This window comes from Lepisma saccharinum, chromosome 19 (assembly GCF_977018435.1).
Source record: "Lepisma saccharinum chromosome 19, izLepSacc3.1, whole genome shotgun sequence".
Taxonomy (NCBI): domain Eukaryota; kingdom Metazoa; phylum Arthropoda; class Insecta; order Zygentoma; family Lepismatidae; genus Lepisma; species Lepisma saccharinum.
Window position 1 is genome coordinate 55,257,594 of NC_139247.1, and position 26,238 is coordinate 55,283,831.

General features: G+C 35.9%; 1 protein-coding gene across 3 annotated transcripts in view; it reads left to right on the forward strand.

The window, feature by feature from the left end:
- Nucleotides 1-20,672, forward strand: part of LOC146002875 (lachesin-like) — a 606,899-nt gene extending 586,227 nt beyond the window's left edge. Inside the window, exons 8-10 of one of the 3 annotated variants that reach the window (XM_083140902.1) lie at nt 908-976; nt 7,115-7,210; nt 15,756-20,672. In XM_083140902.1, the coding sequence (XP_082997028.1) occupies nt 908-976; nt 7,115-7,210; nt 15,756-15,910 (320 nt within the window). In that variant the 3' untranslated portion in view covers nt 15,911-20,672. Of the gene's footprint in view, nt 1-907; nt 977-7,114; nt 7,211-11,586; nt 11,738-15,755 lie in introns of those variants that run through there. The other 2 variants (XM_083140904.1, XM_083140903.1) reach the window with 2 other exon arrangements.
- Nucleotides 20,673-26,238: the final 5,566 nt, after the last annotated feature.

Here is a 26,238-nt window from a genome sequence, read left to right on the forward strand (position 1 = left end):
CCAAGAAAATTGCAACATACATTTTCGAACGACTGCCAGGCTGCTCTTTCTAGTGGATTTAACAGTTCCTCAAAATTTTCGCCAACCATTAGTGATCGTATTTGTGGCTTCATAAAAATTCCTTCTTTCAGTTTCGCATCACTGAAGAGGCGAAATTTACATTTCAAGTACATTGATGCAGCGGAGTTTTTATTCATTGCTTTCTCAAAATTTTTCATGAATCCCACTTTGATATGCAATGGAGGTAAATACTGTTTTTCAGGATTCACTAAAGTAGTATTTGCCACATTTAGGCCACAATTTTCTAATGTAGTGACACTTCTTATCCCTGCTGTCCCATTCACACAAGATACAGCAAAATATAGTGTATCCAAGTTGCAAACCAAGCAGTAAGGCTCCAAGTCTCCACAGATATTGCAATTTCATATTTCCATGTGTCTCATACCAGCTGCATGCGCTACAGGTACTGATGGTAATTTATTGCTATTATGCAGCAGCACAGCCTTCAAACTAACTTTGAAAAATCTATGAACGAACTAGGTTAACAATACCTATACATCTTGAAAAGAAGCACTGCATATACGTTAAATACAGATTAAATCATCCCATAAAGAATGCTACATTCAATTTCAAAAAGTAGCTGTCGCAGATAAACTGTTCCTGATGGAAAAATTCTAATTGCATATTTCAATTTAGGGCAAAAAGTACACTAGACTCGCCATTTAGTTTCCTTATGAAAAAAATAATGTTGAGCAGTGTTATACAAAGCATGCTTTGCTTCCAAGCCTATAACCTTGAATGTAGGAAACCCTGCCACACATATTGTCCTGCTGCTTAGCCAGAATTGCTTTTTCAGCATGATAATGATTCTGGTGACATTGACGTGTGGTGTTTTACTTACTTTCAGCAATTCCTCACCCGTCAACGCCCTTTAGGCTCCCCACAACTACTACTGAGCCGTACAACTCAGGTAAAGGTAAGTAGAATCACTTCAGTGTACAACAATGAAATTTTTGAATTTACATCCTACGCTAATTAATTTATGATGAAAGCGATGAGAACTAAGATTCTAGTCAGTAAATGCTTCCTCCGGGCCACATTTTTAAATATCTAACTATCTGGCATTCCTAAACCAGAAGGTTTATTTACGCAGCAACATCTATCTTCCATCTCCCCTATCCTGAGCAACATTAGACCACTCTTGACTATCCTTTCAAATATCCTTCAGATCCATCTTAATATTTTTATTCTATTTCATCCTCGTCTCTTACCGTCAGGTTTTCCAACAATGATCCTGTAAACCTGCCTATAATTCCCCGTGTGTACTATATTACCCGCCCTCCTTAGTATTCTTGATTCAATTATTCTGATAATATCAAGAGATGAACACAGATGGCGCAGTTAGGAATTCCATAATCTTCTCCAATTCCCTGTTTTTGTAGCTTTCAGGTCCAACTATCTTTCTTCAGATTTTATTTTCGAAAACTGTTAATTTATGGCCGATTTAATTTAAGGGGCCACGACACAACTACAAGCATAATTACTGTCTCGTATATTTCAACCTTTAGAATGTTTGATGTTAGTCCAGAACAAAAGGGTTCACGAATATAGCAGTAACATGTATTACCTGAATAATATCGCTTTCACTTAATGTCCGAATTATTTATTAATGTTACCCCTATATAAATGGGTTTAGAAACAGATTCAAGTGTATTGTCTACAATTACATTTTGATTATTACGTTACACTTGAGTTCTTCATGTAAACATGTATTTAGTTTACGGGACTGTAACGTAACGAAGAAAGAGTATTTCTGCTTGTCCCTTCGCAAATTTTATCAGTTCCATCTTGCATATTAATCGTCACAATTAGGAAAGAAGGACAATGGAGTATCAAATAAAACTGAAAATCAGAAGAGCAAAGGCTCATCAAAATGGCAGGTACGATAGAAATGGATTCTAGAACGCTACAAAATTGCCCTTTTCTCCTCTAATCCCAGAATATCTTGCCGAGGAATATCCCTCACGGTCCCTTGATCAATTAACTCCCAAGGAGTTTCACGGGATTGGGAACTTCGGGTAAAACGGGACGGTCGGGGCAATGAGCACGATCTATGAATCAGTGAGGGTCGAATGCACCTGCACTCGTACCGCAGATTTCGCACAACAGATGGCTCTACGAGCGCTTCTCCTCTCTCTTTTTCTTGGCATTAACGCTTTACCCCTTCCCTACCCGAAATATTTCCAACTGAGACAGAAGACGCAATCATTCGCGAGCGTGGAGACATCTGTGTCGCTTCTTGGAACTTTTACTTACTGTTAGCATGGATCTAAACTTTCCGCTCGAGTTCAGTGCAGTGTTCCCAACCCTGGTAAATTGTATCTGCACTTAGAAGCTTTACTTGCAGATTTTTGTGTGAAATGAAACGAAAGAAAGTACTAGGAACTTTCTTAAGGATTGATAGGAGTTAACATTTTTGGTTGCATTTCGTGTTTATATCCAGTAGTTGTCTTTGATATTTGATTTTTGTTATTTAACGTTGCTTTTCTGCCACCTTTGATTAATCGCGAAGATGAGTATGAGTGATGATGAAAGGACACTCACAAAGAACATCCATGCCCAAGCTTGGATTCGAACCCAGGACCTCTGGCGTCGTTGCACTCTGTGCTAGCAACTCAGCCACAGAGGTCGTCTACTCGCTGTCTTTGTAGACACTTGCAATATCTCCAATTACCATGAGCTAGATGTATCGTCGCGATTAGCCCAAAGTGGTAGCAAAGCGACGTTAGATATATCAATCTCACCAGGAACCGCGGTGGTTTAGCCGGTACGGCGTCTGACTGTTACGCGAGAAACCAGGGCTCGATCCCCCGGTTGGGCGGTCTGAGGTCGAATTCTTTCCGGTCTTGTTCCCACATAGAGCGGCTCTCAGGCTTACACAGCTTCAAATCAATGGGCACCTGGGGGCATCCCTGGTAAGGGAGGTAAAGGCGACCGGAGCGTGGTGCTGATCACATCACCTCCAAAATTGTCGAGATCGAGAATGTGTCGTGCCCTACCCTCACATCCCCTAAATGTGCCTTCATAGCACGGTGCTCTATGCGCAGGAAACTTCACACCCTTACTTTACTATCCAGTTTCACTAGCGCCCCTACTCGCTACCCAACCCAGATGTCATCACAGATAGAAACTCACACTCTGTAAAGGGTATTTTATTATACCTCGTGTAAACGACCCTTTGGCGAAGGGTCCAAGGGAGGTATTGTAACTCTCATCGATTTCTAAAAACAGTTTTTTCCCCACCAGTTTTCGGTTCAAAGTTGTAATGTTCTTAGTATTTCTCAAACCTTAGCTATTACATATGAAAGCTATGTGAAGCATTTGTGCACAGTAAATGGAGCTTTCAGACCGAAGCGACACTTGCCACTTGGAAACGAACATACAGAAATAAACCAAACTTTCGTATCGAAGTGAACTTATCGGCCTGCTTTCCACACATTGTGTCTCCGCCGTCGGCATAGGCGGAGTTCTGGAGGGTCCAGGGAGGGCCTAGCCCAGCAACTTAAAAAAATAATAAAAAATAACACATTATTAAGTTCAGTTACTACATTTTTGTTATGAAGCCATGCCGCAAATCTTGACGTTTGGCATGATGTCATGTGCATTAATTGCGCTGCTATAGCGGGTGTTAGATGATTTGATTGATGTGTACAGTTTGAAGAAAGAAAAACGTATAATGACTTTGTGTTGAGTCAGCAGTAACTGCTGAGGCATCAAAAGAACTTTTCAATTAAATTTTTCTAAAATTTCTGAAGCTTACTATTGTACCGTAACTTTTTTAAAGTAATACGAGTATTGTATCAATAAAAAAAATAATGAAATACAAAATGCAATAATCGTACTGTTTTGCTTCTTTTAAAACTGGCAACCAATATATTAATTAATATTTGTTTACTTAAGCGAGGAAATTTAATATTTTTAAATCTAAAAGGCTTAGAACTCAGTGTTCTTAAGTTGTTTTTTTTATTATTTTTTTTTTATTTCCCGGGGGAAGACCTCCGGACCCCTTATGAACTAGGGGATATTCAATGACCCTCAGGTACATCACATGCTTCTCCCAGAGTCTCCCCCTCCAAAACAAAAGCTCAAACTCCGCCCATGTCTGTCGGTAGCACATGCGCGGTGAATACAGACCTCGTAGCGCCCGTGTCGTTTGTTACTTCGCTTTGAAAGTTCCATGTCTCAAGCTATTTGTCGCTTGTTATTTCGACCTCAAAGCTCCCTACGATTTATGTAGATAACGTTTCAATCCCTTCCTGTTACGGAACTTACGATCAGCTGTGTAGACTTTGTCCCGTTCGATGAACAGTAGTAAGAACGCCGCATTATAGATTCATGATGTATACCAGATGCTCGAGAACTTCCGGTGACCTTGGAAACTCTCATACTTGAAACAACAACTATCGGAAACGGGAGAGGATCTAAGTTTGCTTCACTTTCGCCCTATAAGTTAAAGTAGCTTATGTGTGTCTAAGTAGTAGGATACTTACGGGTGGTCTGTATCAGACATACAATACCCATTTTCTTAAATTTAGAAGATAAGAAAGTTGTCGACCCCTTTCGTATTTTAAAGTTACAATTACCGACTGGACGTCCCGCATTATCCATGATGGTCCTCTTTTTAAGTCTATGTTTCAATTTTTCTTTAACGTAAAACGGGATGCCAAAACGTCCCATTTTTGTGACAATGACCTATCGTCATAGAATTGCTGCAACAATATACCTTCTCTGCTATTACTATCAATTATGTCATTGTTGGGTAGAAATTATCTAACATGTCAATGTCAACACTGTGCCATATTCCAATTTCTTAAAATATCGAAGTTTCTTCGATGTTTCCCTGGTCTTGAAGAAGATTCATTCGTAGGTAAAATATCAATGAATTACTTCTTATTCTAAACGACCGTTTGGTTGTAGTGCAGTGCACATCACCACATTATGCAAGTTATTTACACAGTACTTGTTTATTTATTTCATTAGTATTCAAACATATCTATATGCAACGAAACAGTTTTATATTAAAATGCTACATTTTGCCGTCCCGTTTATTTATTCAGGAAAATATGAAAAATGTTGCTGTTTTAAAACTCAAGTCACCTTCTTCAGTTGGAAACATAAGCTGTAGGGGTGGAATTATAACAAACGCCCTGAGCACAGAGCATAGATTTTAAGAATATCCTTAATCCGGCATGTTATTTTATCTTCTTGCCATGTTTGTAATGTGATTATGAATTACTTACTAAATAGGATGCAACAAAACCAACAAAAGGGAACTCGCATTGCTATAAACAAAAAGAAAGGCAACATTGCTTGAACAATTAAATTACAACAAGATCAACTACTCGATCATAAAACTGAGATGGCAAGACTTATTCCAGTGTGATGGGCCATTTCTCAACCATTTGTAGAGACATTTTTCAATGTTGGGTTGCAACACTGATTTAGGCAAGAAAGCTCCCAAATTGCTGAATCTCAGCCTGTAGAATTAGGGCAGTTGAAACGCTCAATTCGTTGAAGGTGGCTTAAAATGAACGTATATCTTGCCCCTCTGACAAAGGAGCTGATTTCCTTAAGTGCATGCAATTTTTCAACCATATATTTACACATGCAAGGACTTAACATTGCTAAAAGGTTCTTATCACTAATTTTACAAGATAAGGAAAAAATATAGTATTATACAAAAGTGAATACCAAACAAGGTAGCAACAATAAAATAATAAAAATAATATATATGTAGGAAAAGAGTAAAAAATAATAATTAGAATAGACGACATAATCAGTCATGAAAATACTGTACTTTTCATGTATTAATGTAGCTACTGTATCTATAATTTTGTCCTTCATTTCCGTTCCTTCATATCGACACATATAAAAGTTATTATGCAGGTGCAAAATATTATAATAATGTACTAAAAAATACAAACTGTACTTGTTATACAGGTATGATACCGGAGAGACCAAAATGCAAATATAATTCAAAAGACTAGAATTAAAGAATTTCGAATTCATCATTTTAAATTATCTAATATTTAGTGTTATTTACTTTTTATAACATAGGACTGAATCTCAAAGCTAGGTAGAATATGATACTAACAGGAATTAGTCACGCAAATATCAGCGGTGGAGTAGAATCGAAATATTGATTGAATATGTGTTCACAAACGATTGTTTAAAATATATACTTTTCTCCACAAGAGGGCCGGTTTGTCATTAAACAAAGAATCATAACATTATGCAAATTGCAAGTTAGAACATTAATTTCTTCAGAAAAATGAATTGAAACTTTTTCTTTCTAGTTTAAGTTTGAGCTTTATACAAGTATTTGGTAATGTCAATATAATTATTGTTAATTGTATCGAAAATATTCATATTCAATTTTAGTTTTTATAACACAATAGGAGCTTAATAGAAGAATATAGGAACTTATATTTCTTATTTGTATACAATGATGGTTACATAATTTAGAACTACATAATTTGTATTCATGTCCAGATATTATTACGATAATTAAATCAAGACGACTTAGGTGGGCAGGCCATGTGGCACGAATGGGAGAGGAAAGAGGAGTTTACAGGATTCTTGTTGGGAAACCTGATGGTAAGAGACCTGTAGGAAGGCCAAGACGAAGATGGAGGGACAACGTTGAGATGGACCTAAAGGAAATCGGTAGGGATGGAAAAGAGTATATAGATCTTGCTCAAGATAGGGACAAATGGAAGGCCTGTGTTGCTGCAGCCATGAACCTTCGGGTTTAAGAAGGCTAGAGAGTTAGTTAGTTAGTTATATTTCTTATTTGTGGAATGTTTTATTTAGTTTATGTTTATAATCTTATATTCTCAAATAATTATAATAATGTGTTTGTCTTTAAAAGAAACAATTTATTCTAATATATTGTTTAGATAAAAGAATGTTAGTTAATGTTACGACAATCAATCCACAAGTTGCCTATTATTTCTCAATATTGCCATTAATATGATATATTTGTACTTGAAAGATTTTCAAATACTGTTCAGTTTTGCTTAATATTGATGATTCCTATTTCATTATCTTTCAGAGAGAAGGCTCAAGTTTCAGAAAAAGGAGAGGAACCCTCTTCAAGAAACCAATGAGATAATGGACGATTCAGAAGCGGATATGATGAAAGAAAGAGGTGGGTAGAATTTACTTTTCCTTCGTATGAATCGACAGTTATTTGTCGTTTAAGTATTATTACATGGATCATATTTCAATTCATATTTCAAGGGACCAGTGATATTTATCCAAGGATATGCAATACCTGATGAAGTTTCATAGTGCCTAAAATCACCTATTTTGCTTGTTAGAACCTATTTTTTGGTTTTCTCACCCAAATCAAAAATATTTTCTTTAGTTTTTTGTACTTTTTTAAGGTTTTACAGGATGTTTACATTACACAATGGTATTTCTTCTGTTTGGTAATGAAAATATTCAATGACTAACTTGTTTGAAACACGCTCTCTGTCGATTTCCATTCCTCTAAGTCCATAATGTTTTTTTCAAAGCTCTAAACAAAGCAAAATGTCTGGTGCCACTGTTGCCTGCACAGTCCAAAGTACAAACTTCTGATCCGTATGGTCTTGCTTATTCTTGGTACTTACTAGCATTCACGCATTACGAAGTAACATTTTAAGCATTTAAATTGCCACCACTGACTATGCTTCTGTTTAAAGATAATTTTCACCATATACCTAGGTAAGATTATCCTTATAGATAAAAGGCGGAGTTTTGTCTGTGCATAATATCAAAAAGATTGTGCATTTATCATATCGATAAGTAACTTTTGCTAACAGCACAAGTATTAGTATTACAATAACTAGTGGATAATTTTGAATATGATGCCCAGAAATGAAAATCTGGTTAGAAAATTAATATTTGATGGTTTTGGATGAACTTACTTTGAAATTTTGTTATTAACAATTGTTCCTAATTAGTATTTTTCAGGAACTAGAACCATTTTAAGTTTTTGGAACCTATTTGTGGATTATTTTAGTCTAATATAATATTTTTAGAATCTATTTTAGGATTTTTAAACTATTTTAGGATTTTTAGATACTATTTTAGGATTTTTAGAACCTATTTTAGGATTTTTAGAGACTATTTTAGGATTTTTAGAGACTATTTTAGGATTTTTAGACTATTTTAAGATTTTTAGAGACTATTTTAGGATTTTTAGAACCTATTTTAGGATTTTTAGAGACTATTTTTGGATTTTTAGACTATTTTAGGATTTTTAGAGACTATTTTAGGATTTTTAGAGCCTATTTTAAGGTTTTTGGAACCTATTTTAGGATTTTTAGAGACTATTTTAGGATTTTTAGAACCTATTTTAGGATTTTTAGACTATCTTAGGATTTTTAGAGACTATTTTAGGATTTTTAGAGCCTATTTTAAGGTTTTTGGAACCTATTTTAGGATTTTTAGAGACTATTTTAGGATTTTTAGAACCTATTTTAGGATTTTTAGACTATCTTAGGATTTTTAGAGACTATTTTAGGATTTTTAGAGACTATTTTACGAACCTAAAAGTACATTTTTTAGAACCTAAAAATCCGAGGTCTAGTGATCAGTACCAGGCTCCTTTACCACTCTAGGGTTGACCCGGGTAAATTTTAGTAGGGGCTGGGTGAACCTCAGAATCCTTCTGAAATCAGTCGCAATCGAACCCGGTCTCCCTCCTTACAGACTGAACCACTCCGGTTCTAACTGTTCTATGTAATGAATCATAACTGTAAACTCAAAGTAAGTATGTATTTTTTGAGTCTAAGGTATATACTCTATCCACGTAATCTCTGGAGCAAACGAACGTAAACAAGTTTCTGCGCAAGTAGTGGCACAACGCGTGAGAGAGGAAGTGTGGCTGCAGCTACCAGAGCGCGTACTGCTTCACTACGTCCATTCGCTTTCTTCCATTCTCTACCATTTTGCTCGGCCTTGCTCCACACATTCCCGGGACAGAGTATAGTGCAAATGGTCCTCCCTGATGGCGCACTGGTAATGTCGTTGTCTTGTAATCAAGGGATCCGGGGCTCGATATCCGATTAAGGTGCATAGCGGTTCGTATCCAACTTTAAACTGTAGTTCCAGTCCCGATTACGACTTAAGAACAAACTCAATTGTCGACGTCCGTGGCAGAGTGGTTAGCGCAGAGCGGTACGACGCCAGGAGCCTCGGGTTGGACGTGGGTGTTGTTTGTGAATGTCCATTTATCAATTTCATCATATCATCAGTCTTCCTCATCTTCGCGATTAGCCAAAACTGGACGAAAAGCGACGTAAAATAAACAAAATCAAACAACAAACTCAAAAGAAATCTAGCTCAATAAAAATTAATAGAGAGAAAGCAATGGGTATAAATTTGAGAATAGAACATCTAGATGAAGGCGGGTATTTATTATTATTGCCTACAAGTACCTTATTAACAGAATGTAAGGGAAAACTTATAGAAAATCATTTCTAAGTGCATTTGTACTGACTAATCCATCTTTAAAGATAGTACAGTGATGCTGTACTGGACCAAAGTGAAGTGCAGCAAAGTAATCTCCATGTTCGACCGCCTCTCCTTTAATTTGAAAATTCCCGAAGCCATTTTTCGAAAACTCTGGCTCCGTTCCATTGTCTCTGTAACCTATTGGTCCATTAGCGACTCTGTTAATTGGACCTTCCTTGCTCTGCTCGAAGCTACTTTCCCTTGTATTGGCTGAAATTAGGAAGTGGCAGGTGAGGATTGTCCTGCGTCCTGACCGCAGTAATAATTGAAATTGGCGAAGCCGTATCGTGGAGCAGACTTTGCACGAAGGCTCGGCTTAAATCGAAAGATGTAACAAAGGCACCGCTTTGGGTGTTGAAATGTTGCGGCTTATCTTTTTATATTATTGCTTAGTGGAGCTTGAAAGGACCGTGGTACAACTTCAGATTTGCCTCCACATCTTGTACAGAAGTTGTTACTGAATATTATTTCACAATCGCCAACTGAATACTATTTTGTCGTATGCCCATCTGCTCTGGAGCCGCGGTGGTGTAGTAAATAGGGTGTCTGACGCAGGAGACACGCGGCTCTGGGGCTCATCCAGACTCAAATAAAAGGGTACCTGGGGGTAAATACGTTTGGATCCTGCTGCTGATCACATCATCTTCTAAATGACAAAGATCACCCCAACATCTCCCTATGTACCGGGTGGCCAGAATTAAAGTTACCCAACTCAGAGCGCTCTGTAGCCTGTTTGAGGCATCGTGGAACTCTGAAATTTGGTGACTCCAATATGCAGACCATGGGAAAGAGGATGGCGATAAAAATAGTTCAATTTTCCGCCACCAGGGTTGAAATGTGGCGCTGTACTTCCATTATGGGTTGTAATAATGACGTAAACTGCTCCAATATCGTGAACAAGAGGCTCAATCCGCCACTGCAACAGCCACTTCGATGACAACTTCTTCTGCGATCGGCTGGCGGCTCCTTTTTGCTGCAACACCCAGATCTCCAGTCTCTTCAAATTTCTTCATCATCTTTCTTAACCCATGCCCCGTCACGTTAAGTGATTTAGCTGAGTTATTTATTAGAATGAAATGTGTTAGTGGCTGGAAGTTGCGAGAAAATAATAAAAGGTAAAAAAAAAGTTCTCCCCTGTGCATAGCACCACGCCATGAAGGCATATAGGGGGTGTGGGGGTAACGCAACTCTCGTTTATTGCAAGATTGCAAGATAAAGGCAAATCCATAACCAATTGAAGCAATTTACGTCATTATTACAACCCATCATGGAAGTACAGCGCGCCACATTTCAACCTGTTGGCGGAAAATTGAACTTCTTTTATCGACATCCCCTTCCCCATGTTCTGCATAGTGGATTCACCTAATTTCAGAGTTCTACGATGCCTCAAACAGGCTACAGAGGGCTCTGAGTTGGGTAATTTTAATTCTGGCCACTCGGTATAAGGTATGGTGAAATGTACACGGGGAACTTGACCTTATTTTTTACCATCTGCACTAACTTTTTGTGAGAGCTGATTGAAGTTGTACAGTGACCGGCAAAAAAAATGGAACATATATATCCTGAAAAACTTGCTTCCCTGCAGGGCATTATGTACGTTACCTAATTCTACAGCGGTGATAGAAGTTTCCATTGAAAATTTGCTATAAAATTACCACTTTTCGCCGTAGACTTAGGCAGCACACATAGCACCTTGCAGGGAAACGAGTATTCCAGGATCTAAGTGTCCCATTTTTATTGCCGGCGACTGTACATATGTGGGGTCTGAATACACTACACCATTTCCGCAAACCTTTTATTAATGTTGATAATTCACACGAGTTGGAAGCCAGATACATCACTTCAGAACGTGAGACATGAACATGTACGTGACACGATAACGTCATGAACTAATAACTGACCAAAATGGAGATACGACAAAACTGTACTCAGCCAGAGATGTGTAAATGTATGAAAATAGAATGTAAATTATTCTTTTTTCTTAAGCATTGTTTGATAATTTATTTAAAATTATTTTTTCAGGCTACTACCGATTATCTGCAAGAGTTTCCTTCAGAGGTGGTGTCCTTTTTCAGAAGTGAAAGAAAAGCATATATGCTATTAAGCACTAACGTTCTTCTCATATTGTAACAAAGCTTATGTTCTTGTCGCATTAAATGTGTAATTCCTCTTATTTTTCTCCTAAAGTCCAACCCCATATGACAACTCGGTTATTAGTGCAGATAGCGAAAAATTTAAAGAGGGAAAAGTTGTTGGAAATATGTGGTTTGCAATCTAATTTGCTTGGAATTTTAACACAGAAGGCACCGTTAAGGCTGTACACTGGTAGTACGAGACTCAATGATGTCATGTTGCCACGTGCTTCGTCCTTAAGGGAGCATTTACGTTACCGCTAAACTGTATTGTACTAGCCAGGAAAAACTCAAATTATTGTCAACTCTCCACTTATACAGTACAGTACGGTTTTGTGATAATGTAACTATCCTCTTTAAGGACATGGTATGCAGGAACAAGGCATTTTCCGTTCTGATTGAGGTTCGTACGTACCAGTGCACAGCATCAACGGAGCACTTTATTTTGAAAATTCAATCTTATTAGATTGAAAACCACATGTCTCTAACAACTTTCAATTTTTAACTATCTGCACTAATTACTGAGTTGCTCTATGGTTGCATACTTTTGAACCACCCTATATATGTATGTAATAATTATTTTGATTAGCACTAATTTGTGGTTTTGAATTATACACAAATCAGCATTCATCAAGTTTTTTTAAAAAATAACAATGGCAACTATATACTTGAACGGACGAATTATAATGACTTATGCGAACATATATTTACATGGATACAAGAAATGTATTTTAGTACACTTTCAACTTGTAATCATTACGTTTATCAATTTACCGGGTTGGTAAAGTGAACGACAATGTACATCCTCTTTCCACTCGACCCCTGCTGAAATTTGACTTTTTGATGTCTACTAACTTAAGGTTCTTTAACACTATTAAACTGTATTGTGTCCAGATTATACCCGTAATACCTAGAACAACCAATTATCTCTGTACAATTGGTGCGTTGCAGGGAAAAGGAATGTTGAAACACTGAGGGAAACTACGTGCGGAACTCCGTTTCCCGTTCTAGTTGATTTTCCTCTCAAAATTTCGCATCAAGTTTTAACAATTTTGCATCAAGATTTAACAATTTTGCATCAAGTTTTAACAATTTTGCATCAAGTTTTAACAATTTTGCATCAAGTTTTAACAATTTCGCATCAAGATTTAACAATTTTGCATCAAGATTTAACAATTTTGCATCAAGTTTTAACAATTTTGCATCAAGTTTTAACAATTTTGCATCAAGTTTTAACAATTTCGTATGAATTCAATAAATTTTTGTTTCTCGTTAAAAAAAAAAAATACGGGTGCCACACATAGTAATAATATATTACATGCAATATTTAATAAACAATTGATTTACATTTTTCATGAGATGCATGGGTTATCTCACCATTACAGTTGAAAAATAACTTATCAATCACACAATATTTTGATCACTTGCAACCTCTAGAGCCAGTGAGTGTTAGAATATATAACCTAATTCTGAAGAAGATTAGAACACATATAAGAAAAGATCCTCTAAAATATACATATTGCACTTCTAGATTGTAGGAAAACCTGTGTCAGCGACAAAACACAAAAGAAGAAACTTATATTTGAAAACTTACCGGGGACAAGGTTTTTTTTAAAAAATCAAATTCGGTTGCTGCTAATTCTGGGCGGGAAGAGCAAAGTTTCACGATAGTGTGACCCGAAAATAAGAAAACTGTTTTCTAGTAATTGCGTTGTGAAGAACAAAAATTGCTTAAATCAAATGGAAAAACCACAGGCCTGAATGACCCTTAGGTCATTGCGGGACCTATAAACAACAAACGTGTTCACAATAATTCATTACGTCTTGAAACATCTTGGCTCTTAGCTTCTGAACCTGAAGCATTGCTGTCCTGTAAAATTCCTTTAAACATTATTCATATCTGCCTCAAGAGCTTTTGAATTGTGTCTGCACAAGGTAACACATAAAGCAATTGTAGGAATTAACAACGTGAGATGTAGTGAAAGCATCCAGACGAAGACAAAGGTCCAATTATATCTAGAATCAAATAACTTTTTGTATTGCTCGTTTTGTATTCAGATATATCGGGCACACACCACATCTTAAATATTCTTCTATTCAACCTCACCTATTTGCTAGACGTTGAGATTTTTAATTCCAAAGTGTCCGAATCATTACATCATGCTACCGATACTCTAAATTTGTTTTGGAACAACCTTATGTATCCATGTATATAAGATATATGTTGATCTCACCTTAACTTTTACATTTCTCTGAATTTCGCCGTTGTTACTCTCCTCCTTCAATTTTTTTTAGTGATGGCAAATTTACTTCATTGTTAAGTTGTCTCACCTTAAACGTTCATTGTTTGTTTTATGGAAGTCTTCCCTCATAAATAGTGTTTTGCGCAGTTTGACTCTTTTCTCTGGTTCCTCAAGTAATCTCGCTGGAGCTCAAAGTATTGTTATTTAATCCACTAATGTTTACACTTTTTCAAATTTATATTCTTTGAGAAACCATGTTCCTGTATTAGTCGGCCGTTATGTTGATTTGCAACTAGTTCTTACTAATATGCATCACCTAACGTCTCAAATTAATCTGACCCCCTATAGAGCCTCCCTAGTTACAAAGCAATTTCCTCATCTGCTGCTTGCTTGAACAATTCTGAAAATAACAAAGTAATAAGGCCCTTAACATCTCCTATTCGTTATATTCTGGACATCTCCTTCATTCTAAATTGCCGTAGTATTGTCTTCGTTATTTTTAAGGTAAGACACGGATTTTTTCATGAGCATTAACATTCATAGTTAATAGTCGCACCATATATTACAGCACTTTGCTATTTAACCATGAACTAACTAATGTGCTTGACTTTATCATAAAGATAGATTACTTTTCTTCCTCTACTTAACCAAGTGAATGCTGCTTTCATCAGCTGTCTTAGCCTTTTCTTCCTGATTCTAACATTTGTTCTTTCATCTTCTGAATTTAGGCATTCACGACGAAACTTCAATCTTCCTCTGTCATTGATCTTGTTCTCTTACTGGAAATGTGATATGTGGAATGAGATCATATTCCCTTTCTTCCTATTATTTCAAACACACTCTTGATCAACCATGTTGGGAATCGAGATTTCTATATTTACCGCCCTTTATTTTTATCGTGACTTTGAATACCGCCTTGATTTGCTTATAAAACTTTTCTGTATATTTCCTACTTTCTTCTCTTAAGTTTTTCTTTCTTTCCTACTTTATTTTATTTCAACCACCTCCTTTCTTGCCCCATGTGAGTTGGGATTTTTATGGGACCGTCTGGCCTTCGTCAACAGTATGTGCATTTACCAACGAAAATTTCACACGCACTAGATGAAAATATGCCTTTCAAGCATAACGTTATTCTACTTCTCCTTTAGCATAACCTTCTCGTTGTCTATATTCACTTCTTGTGATTTGTACAAAATTATTGTTTTAACCTCTGTATTGCAACCATTATTGATTTCATTTGGTCTCATGATGCTTTGGACGAAGATATTTGAAGGGCGCGGGTGTAAAACATGGTAAGTGACATTTTGGTCATTTTTGAGTTACGAAATTGCAATATCATATAATTTGCATTGGACTCAGTGAAGCCTTCTGAAATTGGTAAACACAACACGAAAACAATTTATCTACAGTATAGCTTCTAATAACCTTTTTTCTTAATGAACTCAGAAATGACCATAATGCCACTTACCATGATATACACCAGAGCCCTTCATTTAATAACAATGTTTGTTTCTGCTGTCGTTATGATTACTTTAATTTTATTTTTTAAACTAACACTAATTGAAGGAGAAATACGTTGTTTATTTTCTTCCATTTTCTCGCTGAAATATTGTGAACCAGTAAGATTCATGATATATAATAATGATTTAATAATACTTTGAAGACATTCATTTTATATAACTTCACGATTAGGTCACTTCATCCAAATTTGACACAATTTTACCCTCATAAGTTGGACATTTGTAGCATTGATTTGTGAGCGAGTTATTCTTCAGTCCTATGTAAAATTTTGATATTTTTCCTTTTTTCATTGTAGACATGAAACTGCAAGGACGACCCAACAATGGTGCAACAATGGGACCTCCTGAGGGCGAATCTTCCAGCGCAACAATAACACGCTCGCTCTCAGCTTTGTGCTCGTGGCTAATATTGTGTAGGACCATCCTTCAGCTCAGAGTTTCGCCGCCTTAACAATGGTCATTGAGCGGAAAACAGGGACTTGTAAATTCTTCACATCTCCTCATGCCTTAAAGAAGCAAGTAGTAAGGGCCAGAATGTCACAGAGCGACAGAAGGCTGCAGAATTTTTTCAGGGATTTACGAAAAACTGCAATACAATGGTGTACATGTGTATGTGTGCGGTATATCTCGTGTGCTGTGTTGAGAAGTATGTTGATAAGCAAGAATTGGAAGAAGTCTAAGTGTTGTGAAATTCTCCTACGAGACTATAACCAAAGAGTGAGTATTGTGTTGTACAGTTCTGGTGGAGGATCCGTCTTCGTTACTAACAAAGTATTAACAGACGATTACTGTAAAACTGTTGTACAGATAAGGTTCTGGTGAAGGGTCTGTCTTCGTTACTAATAAAGTATTAACACACGATAACAGTAAAACTCATGTGTCACTTGTGTTCCCAACAAAATATTTAAAAAATGGCTTTCTGTGTCGATCAGGTTGCTTACTGAATTTGAAAAACGTGAAAACAACTCAAACATACCATAAGAGACATAGAGCTTGCCTTCTAAGTCATATGATTTTGATATGAACTAAACTAGTGTGAATTGTGTATTAATTCATTTGGGAATTAACGAATCGTGTTTTATTTGGAGCAATGAATTTATGGGCATGTTTCTTTGAGAATAACATCCAAAGAACTAATACAGGTAATTCCGGTGCGATTTCTAGTTACTTTGATAAGGATTGTAAGTTTAGTGAGTTGTCCACATGAAAATTTGCATGGAAAAATATAAATTAACACAAAATTAATTTAGACATCGTATCCCACAATCATTATTAAATAGATACAGTTATGTGCCATTTGGAAGACTTTCACAATACTATTAATACCAACGCCATCATTATTTCCTTCTTTTTTCTAAATGCTATGAACCCTTGCCTTACAGCTTACACTATATATTACGAATGACGTAAACATCATGGGTGCTCAACATATACTATACGCATGTGTTAACTAGTTTTGTCTGTGCTCTTAATGACAACTATTATATTAGAGAAATTTACTATTTTTCATTTAAGAATTAGGCTTTCAGGTTTTCAACTAGTTTTGTACGTTATACGTTTGAACCATCAAAAGTACATATTTTATCTAACATTCCACATTTTGAAACATTTCCTATAGAGTTATAGAAATGTTCCTCAAATCGTTTTATCCATTCAAGTTTCCCGTGATAAAAGTCGCAGTAAAAAATTAATTTTGTTGGAAGAACGAAATGTTAGTTTTTTATTGTATTTATTTTTAATTACTTTACAATAGCTACTAATAGAATCGAATGTCTATATTTTGTTAATTTCTTTGCAAGAATGATACACGTAACAATACTGATGAATAAAAACCAGGAATACGGTACATATGAAACCTTGGATGTATAAAATTCCTGTTATGTTAAAGTCTTTACGATCTTTGGAATAATGAAATCCATTATTGATATTTAATCAAGTCAAATTTACTATTAAAAACCATGGTCATGTTGAATACTCTTGGCAATACATCCAACCAAGGTACAAATCATTTCAGTATTCCTTTCGAATGTAAAAATACGCTTCATGACTACTTTAATCATTTCAAACTAATACTACCAAAGGAGTTGTTAGTTTATCCTTATAGTTGAAGGATTACCTTTTGTGAGAGTTGTATCAATGCCAATATTGGTAAACAGAATGAAATTATTATGTTGAACAAAATACAAAATGCAAGTATGCCCTTGTAATGTCTGATAATGTTCGACTATGTCGTAAATATGTCTTGAATTGTCTCTCGTGGTATTTCTGGAAGGAAACATAGGGATTTATTATATTCTAAAATGTCACTTGTCCTTCGTTTAATTCAGTGTTCATATAAAGCTAAGACAGCATGAACAAAGGTTTCTTTAACATTCCAAAGTCTTTGTGTTATATCATTAGAAATATGATAATAAATGCCAGAAATATAAGTGCGAACATATAATTTACATTCCGTAAAATGAAAACATTTTTCGCGTACCTTTATTTGAAACATTCCATTTATTACTTCTATAATTAGATTTTTAGAATGTATTCATTTCCAATATTTGAATGATCTAAAATTTGATTAGAGTAAGATGGGGAAAAGCTGCGCAGTTTTTGTTCATTATGTTGTATTGAAGTTATGAATCAATAGTAACATACGGAAAAGTATCACAGAATGCATTATCCTTTGCCAACATGCAGTAAATTTCCGAAAGCTCAGTAAACAATATTTCAGCAGAAAACATACGAAAAGCATGACCATGCAAACGCGCAGTCTTGCCCTCAGCGCGTGATAAGACTGCGATCACGTTCGGGTAAGAATGTGCATCGTGCTAACACTTTCTAAACAGAGTAACATTCGTATGAAGGTTTTATAAAAAGGAATATAGATAACTAAAGGATGTTCGTCTTTCATAAGAGAAGTACTTGTGCCATTCACACTTGGAGCACAGTGAATCAAGTCCTCGGCTGGGGAATCGCTAACACAAATCACAAATTTAGGTTCCTGTTTCATTCGAGATGCAGCTTTCGTGCCACCATTCGTCACATGTGGCACACTGAATCCAATCCTCGACTGGGATTTCGGTGTACTTCTCATCACAAGCAGGGCAATTGTTCTCTTTCTTTTGACGTTGCCACCGTGTTACGCCTTCTTCAGTAAGGATGTTCGTTTTCATCATCATACCAAAAGCAGATGGCGGTACCCCATCAAGTAGTTCTGCTGTCATTCTCTTCCATGGAAAGATGAATGCAGGAGGAATGAAACTTCCTGACGCGCGCATATGACAGTAGTGATAGCTTGTCCACCTTCTCCAATAACAACTTTCTTAGCCGATCATTTCCCCTTCACACTTATCACCTTTGGAGGTTTCGGAAGGAACTGTGCTGACACCAGATTCATCCATATTAAATACAAGGCATACTTTAAATTTATATCTGTCCAATAATTACTGCAGATATGTAAAATATCTGTTCACCTGGAATTTATTGCGCAGTCTTGCCCCGCGCTGCAATCGGGAACATAGCACGTGATGCTGTCGAACCTTTGCACAATGCAATGAAAACGAATACACAGGCTTACCCGACGCGTAGTCTTACCCTTATCTGTTCTATACGAAATTACGTTTATTAAAAATGTTTCGGCGACACACAGTTTTGTGTGTTTTGCGTCTATTCTGTAATAAACAAAAAGAAAATACTATTGCTTAAAATGTCAAAGTATTAATTTCATTATGTTGGTTTAAGCAATGTCCCAAAATTTGAAGGGAATACACAGAGACCATATAATGAGAATACATGAAATTCTATCACGTACTGTTACAGCCTATTTTTGAAATAGAAGTTGATATGATCATCAATACAGATCAATTATTGCAAAAAAATATGTTCATTGTAATGTTATTTAATGAATGTTGATTATTTTGTTGATGCTTTCGTTAAAATGTCGACCACATTCCAATAATTTGTTATGAAGTGAACATTATTTTCTTTATTGGGTTAGTTTCTTGAAAACGTAAAAACATATCAAATACGACATTGGTAACAATCGATGTTTATAGCTCAAAAAATGTGTTATTTTATTTACATTACAAGTTAGCCACAGTGCAAAATATTTACTGCAAGAAAACTGTGTTTCAATATATGAATGACTAATTTATTTGCCAAACTGGAGGCATAATATGAAAATCATTTCACAGTTTCGAACATGTCCTATTGTTATGAAGAGGTTATTTATTTACCCTCTACAAAATTTGATTCTCTTCCCGAGCATTAAACTTCATACATATATATATATATATCGTTGTAGATTTCCTAAAAGCAATATGGTTTAATTCTACATTGAAAATACATGTGTTGAAAAATTTAGTTTATGTAATTTAAATGTAATCACGATGGTGATTGAATCTTTACACAGCAAGAGCATGTGTATGTAACACTTAGAAACATATTCCTCTATAGAATAGTATCACTAATATAAGTTATCCGATTCTAATAGAAAAACAAATTTGTATGATTTACACTTTGGTACTTTAGTGCATATTGTTCTGTTGTGTTCTTAATTGAGAGATATGATATAATTTTATCTGTATCTTTTGATCCAACTAATGTAGAAAAGTGAACAGGACAAATAAAGTAATATCTAAGAGTGTTAACAATTTGAACTGGAAGAAATTACTTAAGAACATTGTGGATTCTAAATACGTGACGTTACACATACAAGAAGCATGTATGGTTGATTGGTGCTTGAATACAAGACTATATCCCAATGACTACAAGCTTCAAACAGTGCTAAGAGACTATATCATGCAATGATATTATTCATACCTGTACAGTTTCCCAAACAAAACAACTGCTCAGGCTTCGAAAAGTGTAGAACAATTAGTTACGACGCTTGCTTGGTATAATGAACTAAACTTTTTTGACAAAGGAATATTGTATAAATCCAGAACCATCCTGGTTGTGTATATTTGTATGCACAATTAATGTGTAACTTGTACAGATAAACAACCTATGGAACCTCATTTGTATATGAACATTTATTTTCAAACAGTATTCACTAAATGTAAGTGGTCCTAAAACGCTCATTGAAATAAAAGTTGGTAGTTAAGACTGATAAATACTTGAATATATATATATATAATATATGAAATTTTGTTTTGTAGCTGTTAACCTGATTATAAAAATAAAAACCTGCAAATCGTCTGTAGTATTGTAATGTACTATTGCGAGGATCAAATTTGCTAATATGCATAAAGGAAATAAAATAATATGCTTTCTGAATAATGTTTATATTCGATCATGTGTTTTGTGTAAGGTGTGAAATTCCTGTTGTTTAGAGTTAGTGAATAGCTTTATTTTCCTTTCCTTATTTTCTATGTCATCCATGGCTATGATCACTGAAAAAATCATGAAAATAGTTATATTTTTTCTATTAATCAGACCCCTCCATGAAACGCCCTCTCCTCCCCTCCCAGAAATGGCCCTGGTTTGCAACCAAATAAAATATTTACATTTCATTACTCATCAGGCATACCCATTTAGTGAAACAAATGTAGTATCTGCATGCTAGGAATGAAGTAGTTATCAGAATGAGTTAAGCTTATCGATGGTTTAGCACGTTGAGTGTTCGACTCCCAGTCTCAGTTCGAGGTTAGAGTTCTGGCATGTACTTATATAGACGTTTCTTCATCGAATTAATCTGATATTCATTAATCTTCAACGTCACCATTGTTCAAAAGTGACTTTAAACTGAAGCAATGTACGAAAAATATATGAAAATGCATATTTTGTTTTCATCCAGTCTTTGTAGCGTAGTGGTTAGTGTAACACACTACAAGGTCAAATTGGGTCCTAGGTTTCATTGATTGTTTGCTTTGCTTTATTTTACTTCGCTTTTTGTGCCACTTTTGGCCTATTTGCGAAGATGGGGATGAGTGATGACATGGTGAAATTGATGAATAGACACTCACAACATCCATACCCAGACCAGGATTCAAACCAGGGACCCCTTGACCCCTGGTGTCGTAGCACGATGGGTCCTAGGTTTGAATCCTGTGCAAAGTATACATGTATGCTTGTGTTTGTCTCATTATCTATGTCGTTAGTTCGTTGTTTGGGGTGCAAGGGTTGACCCTTTTTACACACACACTTAAATATCAACCTTACTTCCATGGAGTACACTCTTTGGACTGCATTGTTACAGACTAACGAGGTTCTGGCGTCTGAATTCTCAGCCAGTATAATTTTCTGTTTTAGCTCATGTTTAGTTCTCTATATATATTTGTGACTTTCCTTTCATGCATCTCATCACCACTTATGACCATCGTCGCGATTAGCCAAAAGTGACGAAGTAAAATAACCCAATTGGCAGCGTCGTCGCCTTATAATCAAGGGGTTCCGGGTTCGATACCCCGTGGAGGCACATACTGGTTCGGATTCAACTTTAAACTGTAGGTCCAGTCCCGATTAGCCTTACTGTGCATAAAGTGGGCTTAAAATACAAAATCAAATCAAATCAAACCTAAAATAACCCAAATCATTCAAACAATCAGTTTATTGTTAATGTTAATCGACTTATTAACCTTTAGGCGTAGAAAATAACCAAAATAGAAAGAGGCATGCATGTAGAAATATTTTGCTTATTTCTTGTTTATTTGTATTTTTTTCTCATTTTTAATTTCACTTTAAGACGTAATTCTTTGCGAATATTTAAGTGCATATTTTGTGTTTTATGTTCATATTTACCTAAAAGCTTTGTTATTTTACATTAATATAATAAGTTAATAAGTTGCATCAATTTATTTTTCTTTGGAAATCTTGCTAACTTTAGATTAGGTATTTATTTTTATTTCTATTCATTTTTTAGAGTCACTTATACTACAGCTATAGAATGAGTCTAACTTCCTGGAGTAACTGTTACTTTAGGATTATATGCTTCGATATGGAGGATCTGGATTGGAATCACAGGTATGATCATTGATGCATTTGTTTATTTATAAATAGTAAATTTAAGAATCCAACACATATCTATAGAATCCATGTAATACTATGCAAGTATACGAATGTTTGTGATATATTGCTATTGTATCAGGGAAATTACACGGACATGTCCAGTCCAAAAACTGAAGAGCTTTGTACATAAAAGTGAAGATGATATCATACAAGATATATACTTGTAGTTAATGTAGTGAACTCACTGTATATGGCAAGAAGGAACGAATATGATAGTACGGTAAGATTAATGTGCCCTAGGAGAACAAATTGGTGTATTTCTATACGTTATTGTGTGTATGTAAACTGAGATATACACGTTTTTTAATACATAATGCAAAATTGTAATTCCGTTACAATTTTTCATTTTTTTTGCATAAAAACGTGGGTTAATGATACACAGAAGTAATACTTTTCCTTCGAAGGTAGGTTTTGGTACTACTCACATGTGCAGTAGTGTGCTGTGCACTTATATGTGTAGCAATGTTCATGTAATGACTGTACATCACTGTGACGGAATTACCAGCTGTGTGTGATGGAATTACCAAGTGGTATTTGTGAAGTATCATAATGCTATCTTATTATCTACATATTCCTAACTCATTTTCAGTTTAATCTGTAACGTTTCTGGAGTATAATGGCTAAGACAGCAGATTAATGTCAATGCAGAAGTAGGCAGAGAAGGAAGAAAATTTTTATGATCAAATGAAAGGGAACGGAAGAGATTGAAGAGGCAGCATATGAATTCACGACAACTGATAAGATTAGGGACATAACCGAATAGCAGTAAAGTGCTATGGACACTCCAAGCAGCATTAGTGACCATCATGGAGGCTCTTCAAGTGCTATCTCGCCATACAATTTGCTGTCATTGATTTTTGGAGTTGCTTTTGCAGGAAGTATTTTCATTAGGCCTATACCCTGAAATCCAAGGTGTTAATTCTTCTCAGGCAGTCACTTCAACCAAAGATACCTGTTTGAAAATATATAATAGTATTCTCAGAAACATTTTCTAGCTTGACTCTCATGGAATGGAATTTCTTTGCCAGTTGCCTGAAGGAGATCGTTTAACTCATCTTGACCAAGATCCCAACAATGAGTATTATTTGTTTTTGAACAGTGTGTTCGATATGTTTTTGACAGTTCAGTAATTGAAACTTAGACCTACGCAAACAATAATGCCAATATTGTTTCGTTTTAAAAAAGTGAGAATTTTGTTTTTGTTTTTGATTCTTTCTTACCTGAAACTAAATATTCTGTCATATTGTTATTGCATTGTTCAGAACACCAATATTGTATTACAGTACGATCATTAAAATCAACTTTCAGTTGGACTGCATTATATTATTTTGAAAACAACCCAATTAAATACACCGATGGCGTTGTGGTATGGTCATCTTCCTGTAATCAAGGGGTCCCGGGTTCGATACTCGATGGAGGCACATAGTGGTTCGAATCCCACTTTAAACTTTAGGTCCAGTCCCGATCAGTCGTATTGTGCATAAAGTGAAACACGAACTCAACCAATCAATCAATAACAATTATATGTGTATAGCGTATTTGGACAAATGGTAATTCGGTCACGGTAATTCCGTCACACACTGTTTGGGATAAAAATAAGTATCAGAATACAAAAACAATTTCAGTTTTCGTGTCTTAGCATGATGAGCATGCTTTGAACTATTTTTCCCAATATTAATATTTCAGACAAAAGTATAAAATTCACAGAAATTGGAAAATGTCAGTATGCACCTGCAAAGAAGGTTTACATAAAGGTAATTCCGTCCAACGGATTTTAAACACAATTATCTGCCTAGTACATCCAAATAATTTACATTTTTTTGCAAGCTTGAAGTTGTACTATATTGTGTCAATACGTATAGCACAACAAGTCACACATTGCACTATATATGTAATCGTATGAGAGAACTATGTAAGTACATAGCTGTCCAAAAGGTAATTCCGTTACACATGGAATTGCCCATCAATTAGCATAGGGAGGCAAATTTATAACTCAATCAACAATACCAATATATTAGGTCAGATTGCTGTCAGTTTTCTTGCCCGAGGAACGTGTAGGCAAAACTTGGAAGTCCTAGCCTGATGTGGGATTAGGATGATACATACTCTGAGATATATTTCAGAAAACAATATTTTTCAATATAGCACAATTTTTTAAAATTTTCCAATTAGTGTCTGTAATTACATGTATACGCACAAACCTTATTGCATCTTTAGTTCTTTTCTTGGCTTTACTAGAGTTGGTGGTTTTATAATCATCTTTGGTACGGTTTTTTTCTACAGAACAATATATTTGAATACGAAAACAAGATAGTACAATATGCGCGATGATGGACATGTTGAGTGCTAATGTGCTGTGACATAAACTCCCGACTCTTCTTCACATGTCTGTACCGTTTACAACCAATAAATGTTCATAGTTTCTAGTTAATAACGTTTTACTTTTCTGACATCCCAAACGGATGACCCTGTATATTCTCCTAAGCTCCCTCGCTGCAACAACCATCCCCACCTAGAAGGGAAGCTTATATGAATACTATAATATATACTGTTAAAGAGTATTAACAGTTTAGTTAACACTCAAAATAAAAATGTATTAAATTAAATATATAAAATGAACGAGTCGATACGGTACGCCGAGACCGAACGGTCCAAAATATACAGGTGTTTCTGAGCGACCCAGACACTACCTTTTTCTCGAGAACGGGAGATAGTATCAAGTTGAAACAAAAAAGTGCACCACTAAGTTGGGGTCAAAGAATCCGTAGACAGTATTTGCAACAGCCCTAAAGCCACCCTTTGTGGTTTTAGTGGGGGGCATATTCCCCGTTCGTGCGATTTTCAAATGGGAAGGGTATGTTTGGAATGAAGTTTCGGAAAGGCGGGTAAAAAATACGATTGTCATATGAAACATTTGTCTGTACCACCTACAGTTTTCCGTGTAGAAAACGGTTTTGCAAAAAAAGGAAGTTGAGCCAAATTGACTATACCGAGTTTAACAATTAAGATAAGTGCAGCACCATAACAGTTGCGGAAAGTGCAGGACACAAGCTTTCCAACGATATGCCACATGATGACTGCGGGACTAAAAAAGAATGAAACTGCGTGACCAAAAAAAGGGGGTCTAAAGTTAGGGAAGTACTCGAAAATTTCAAATGTCAATGGGGTCGAGTAATACCTCGTTTTAAAGGTCACAGAAAACGTGAAAAGGATGAGAACATGAATTTGTAATCCACTGACCGGTTTCAAAATGGCGACCAAAACAATTCCGGCCCCTGAAGTTGGTGTTCCAAAGTGAGGAACTACGTACGTAAATAGCAAAACACAAACACTGGACAGAGTACATAAGCTCCTGTACAAAGAATGCCAGCGGAACAGCTGTTTATTCGTGACAAGGTTTGTGTACGAGTAGGAATAAGCATAAGCCCACGTGTTGGGTAGGCTGCTGTACACAACACAGCGTGCTGGCCCAGTCGACAAATTACAAAGTACGCCAATTTCCGGTGCGTCCAGTTCCATTTGACTGCACGTACGCTGTTCCCACTGCCCGGTTCAACAAAGGCAATCGGAAAGTACCACGGGTCGAGGTGTGACGAGCTCTCCTGCATAGCAGTCGGTTCCAGTGTGCTTCCACTGATAACGCGAATACGTCCCTTCAATCTTGGTCTCATTCACCTTGTCTGTTACAAGTGGTTGCATCGTCGAAGGAATTGTGTGGTAACTCAGGACGTTCTACAGTGCATTCCTCGCGGGTAGTGTGCATTCCTGTACTTAATTCGCAGT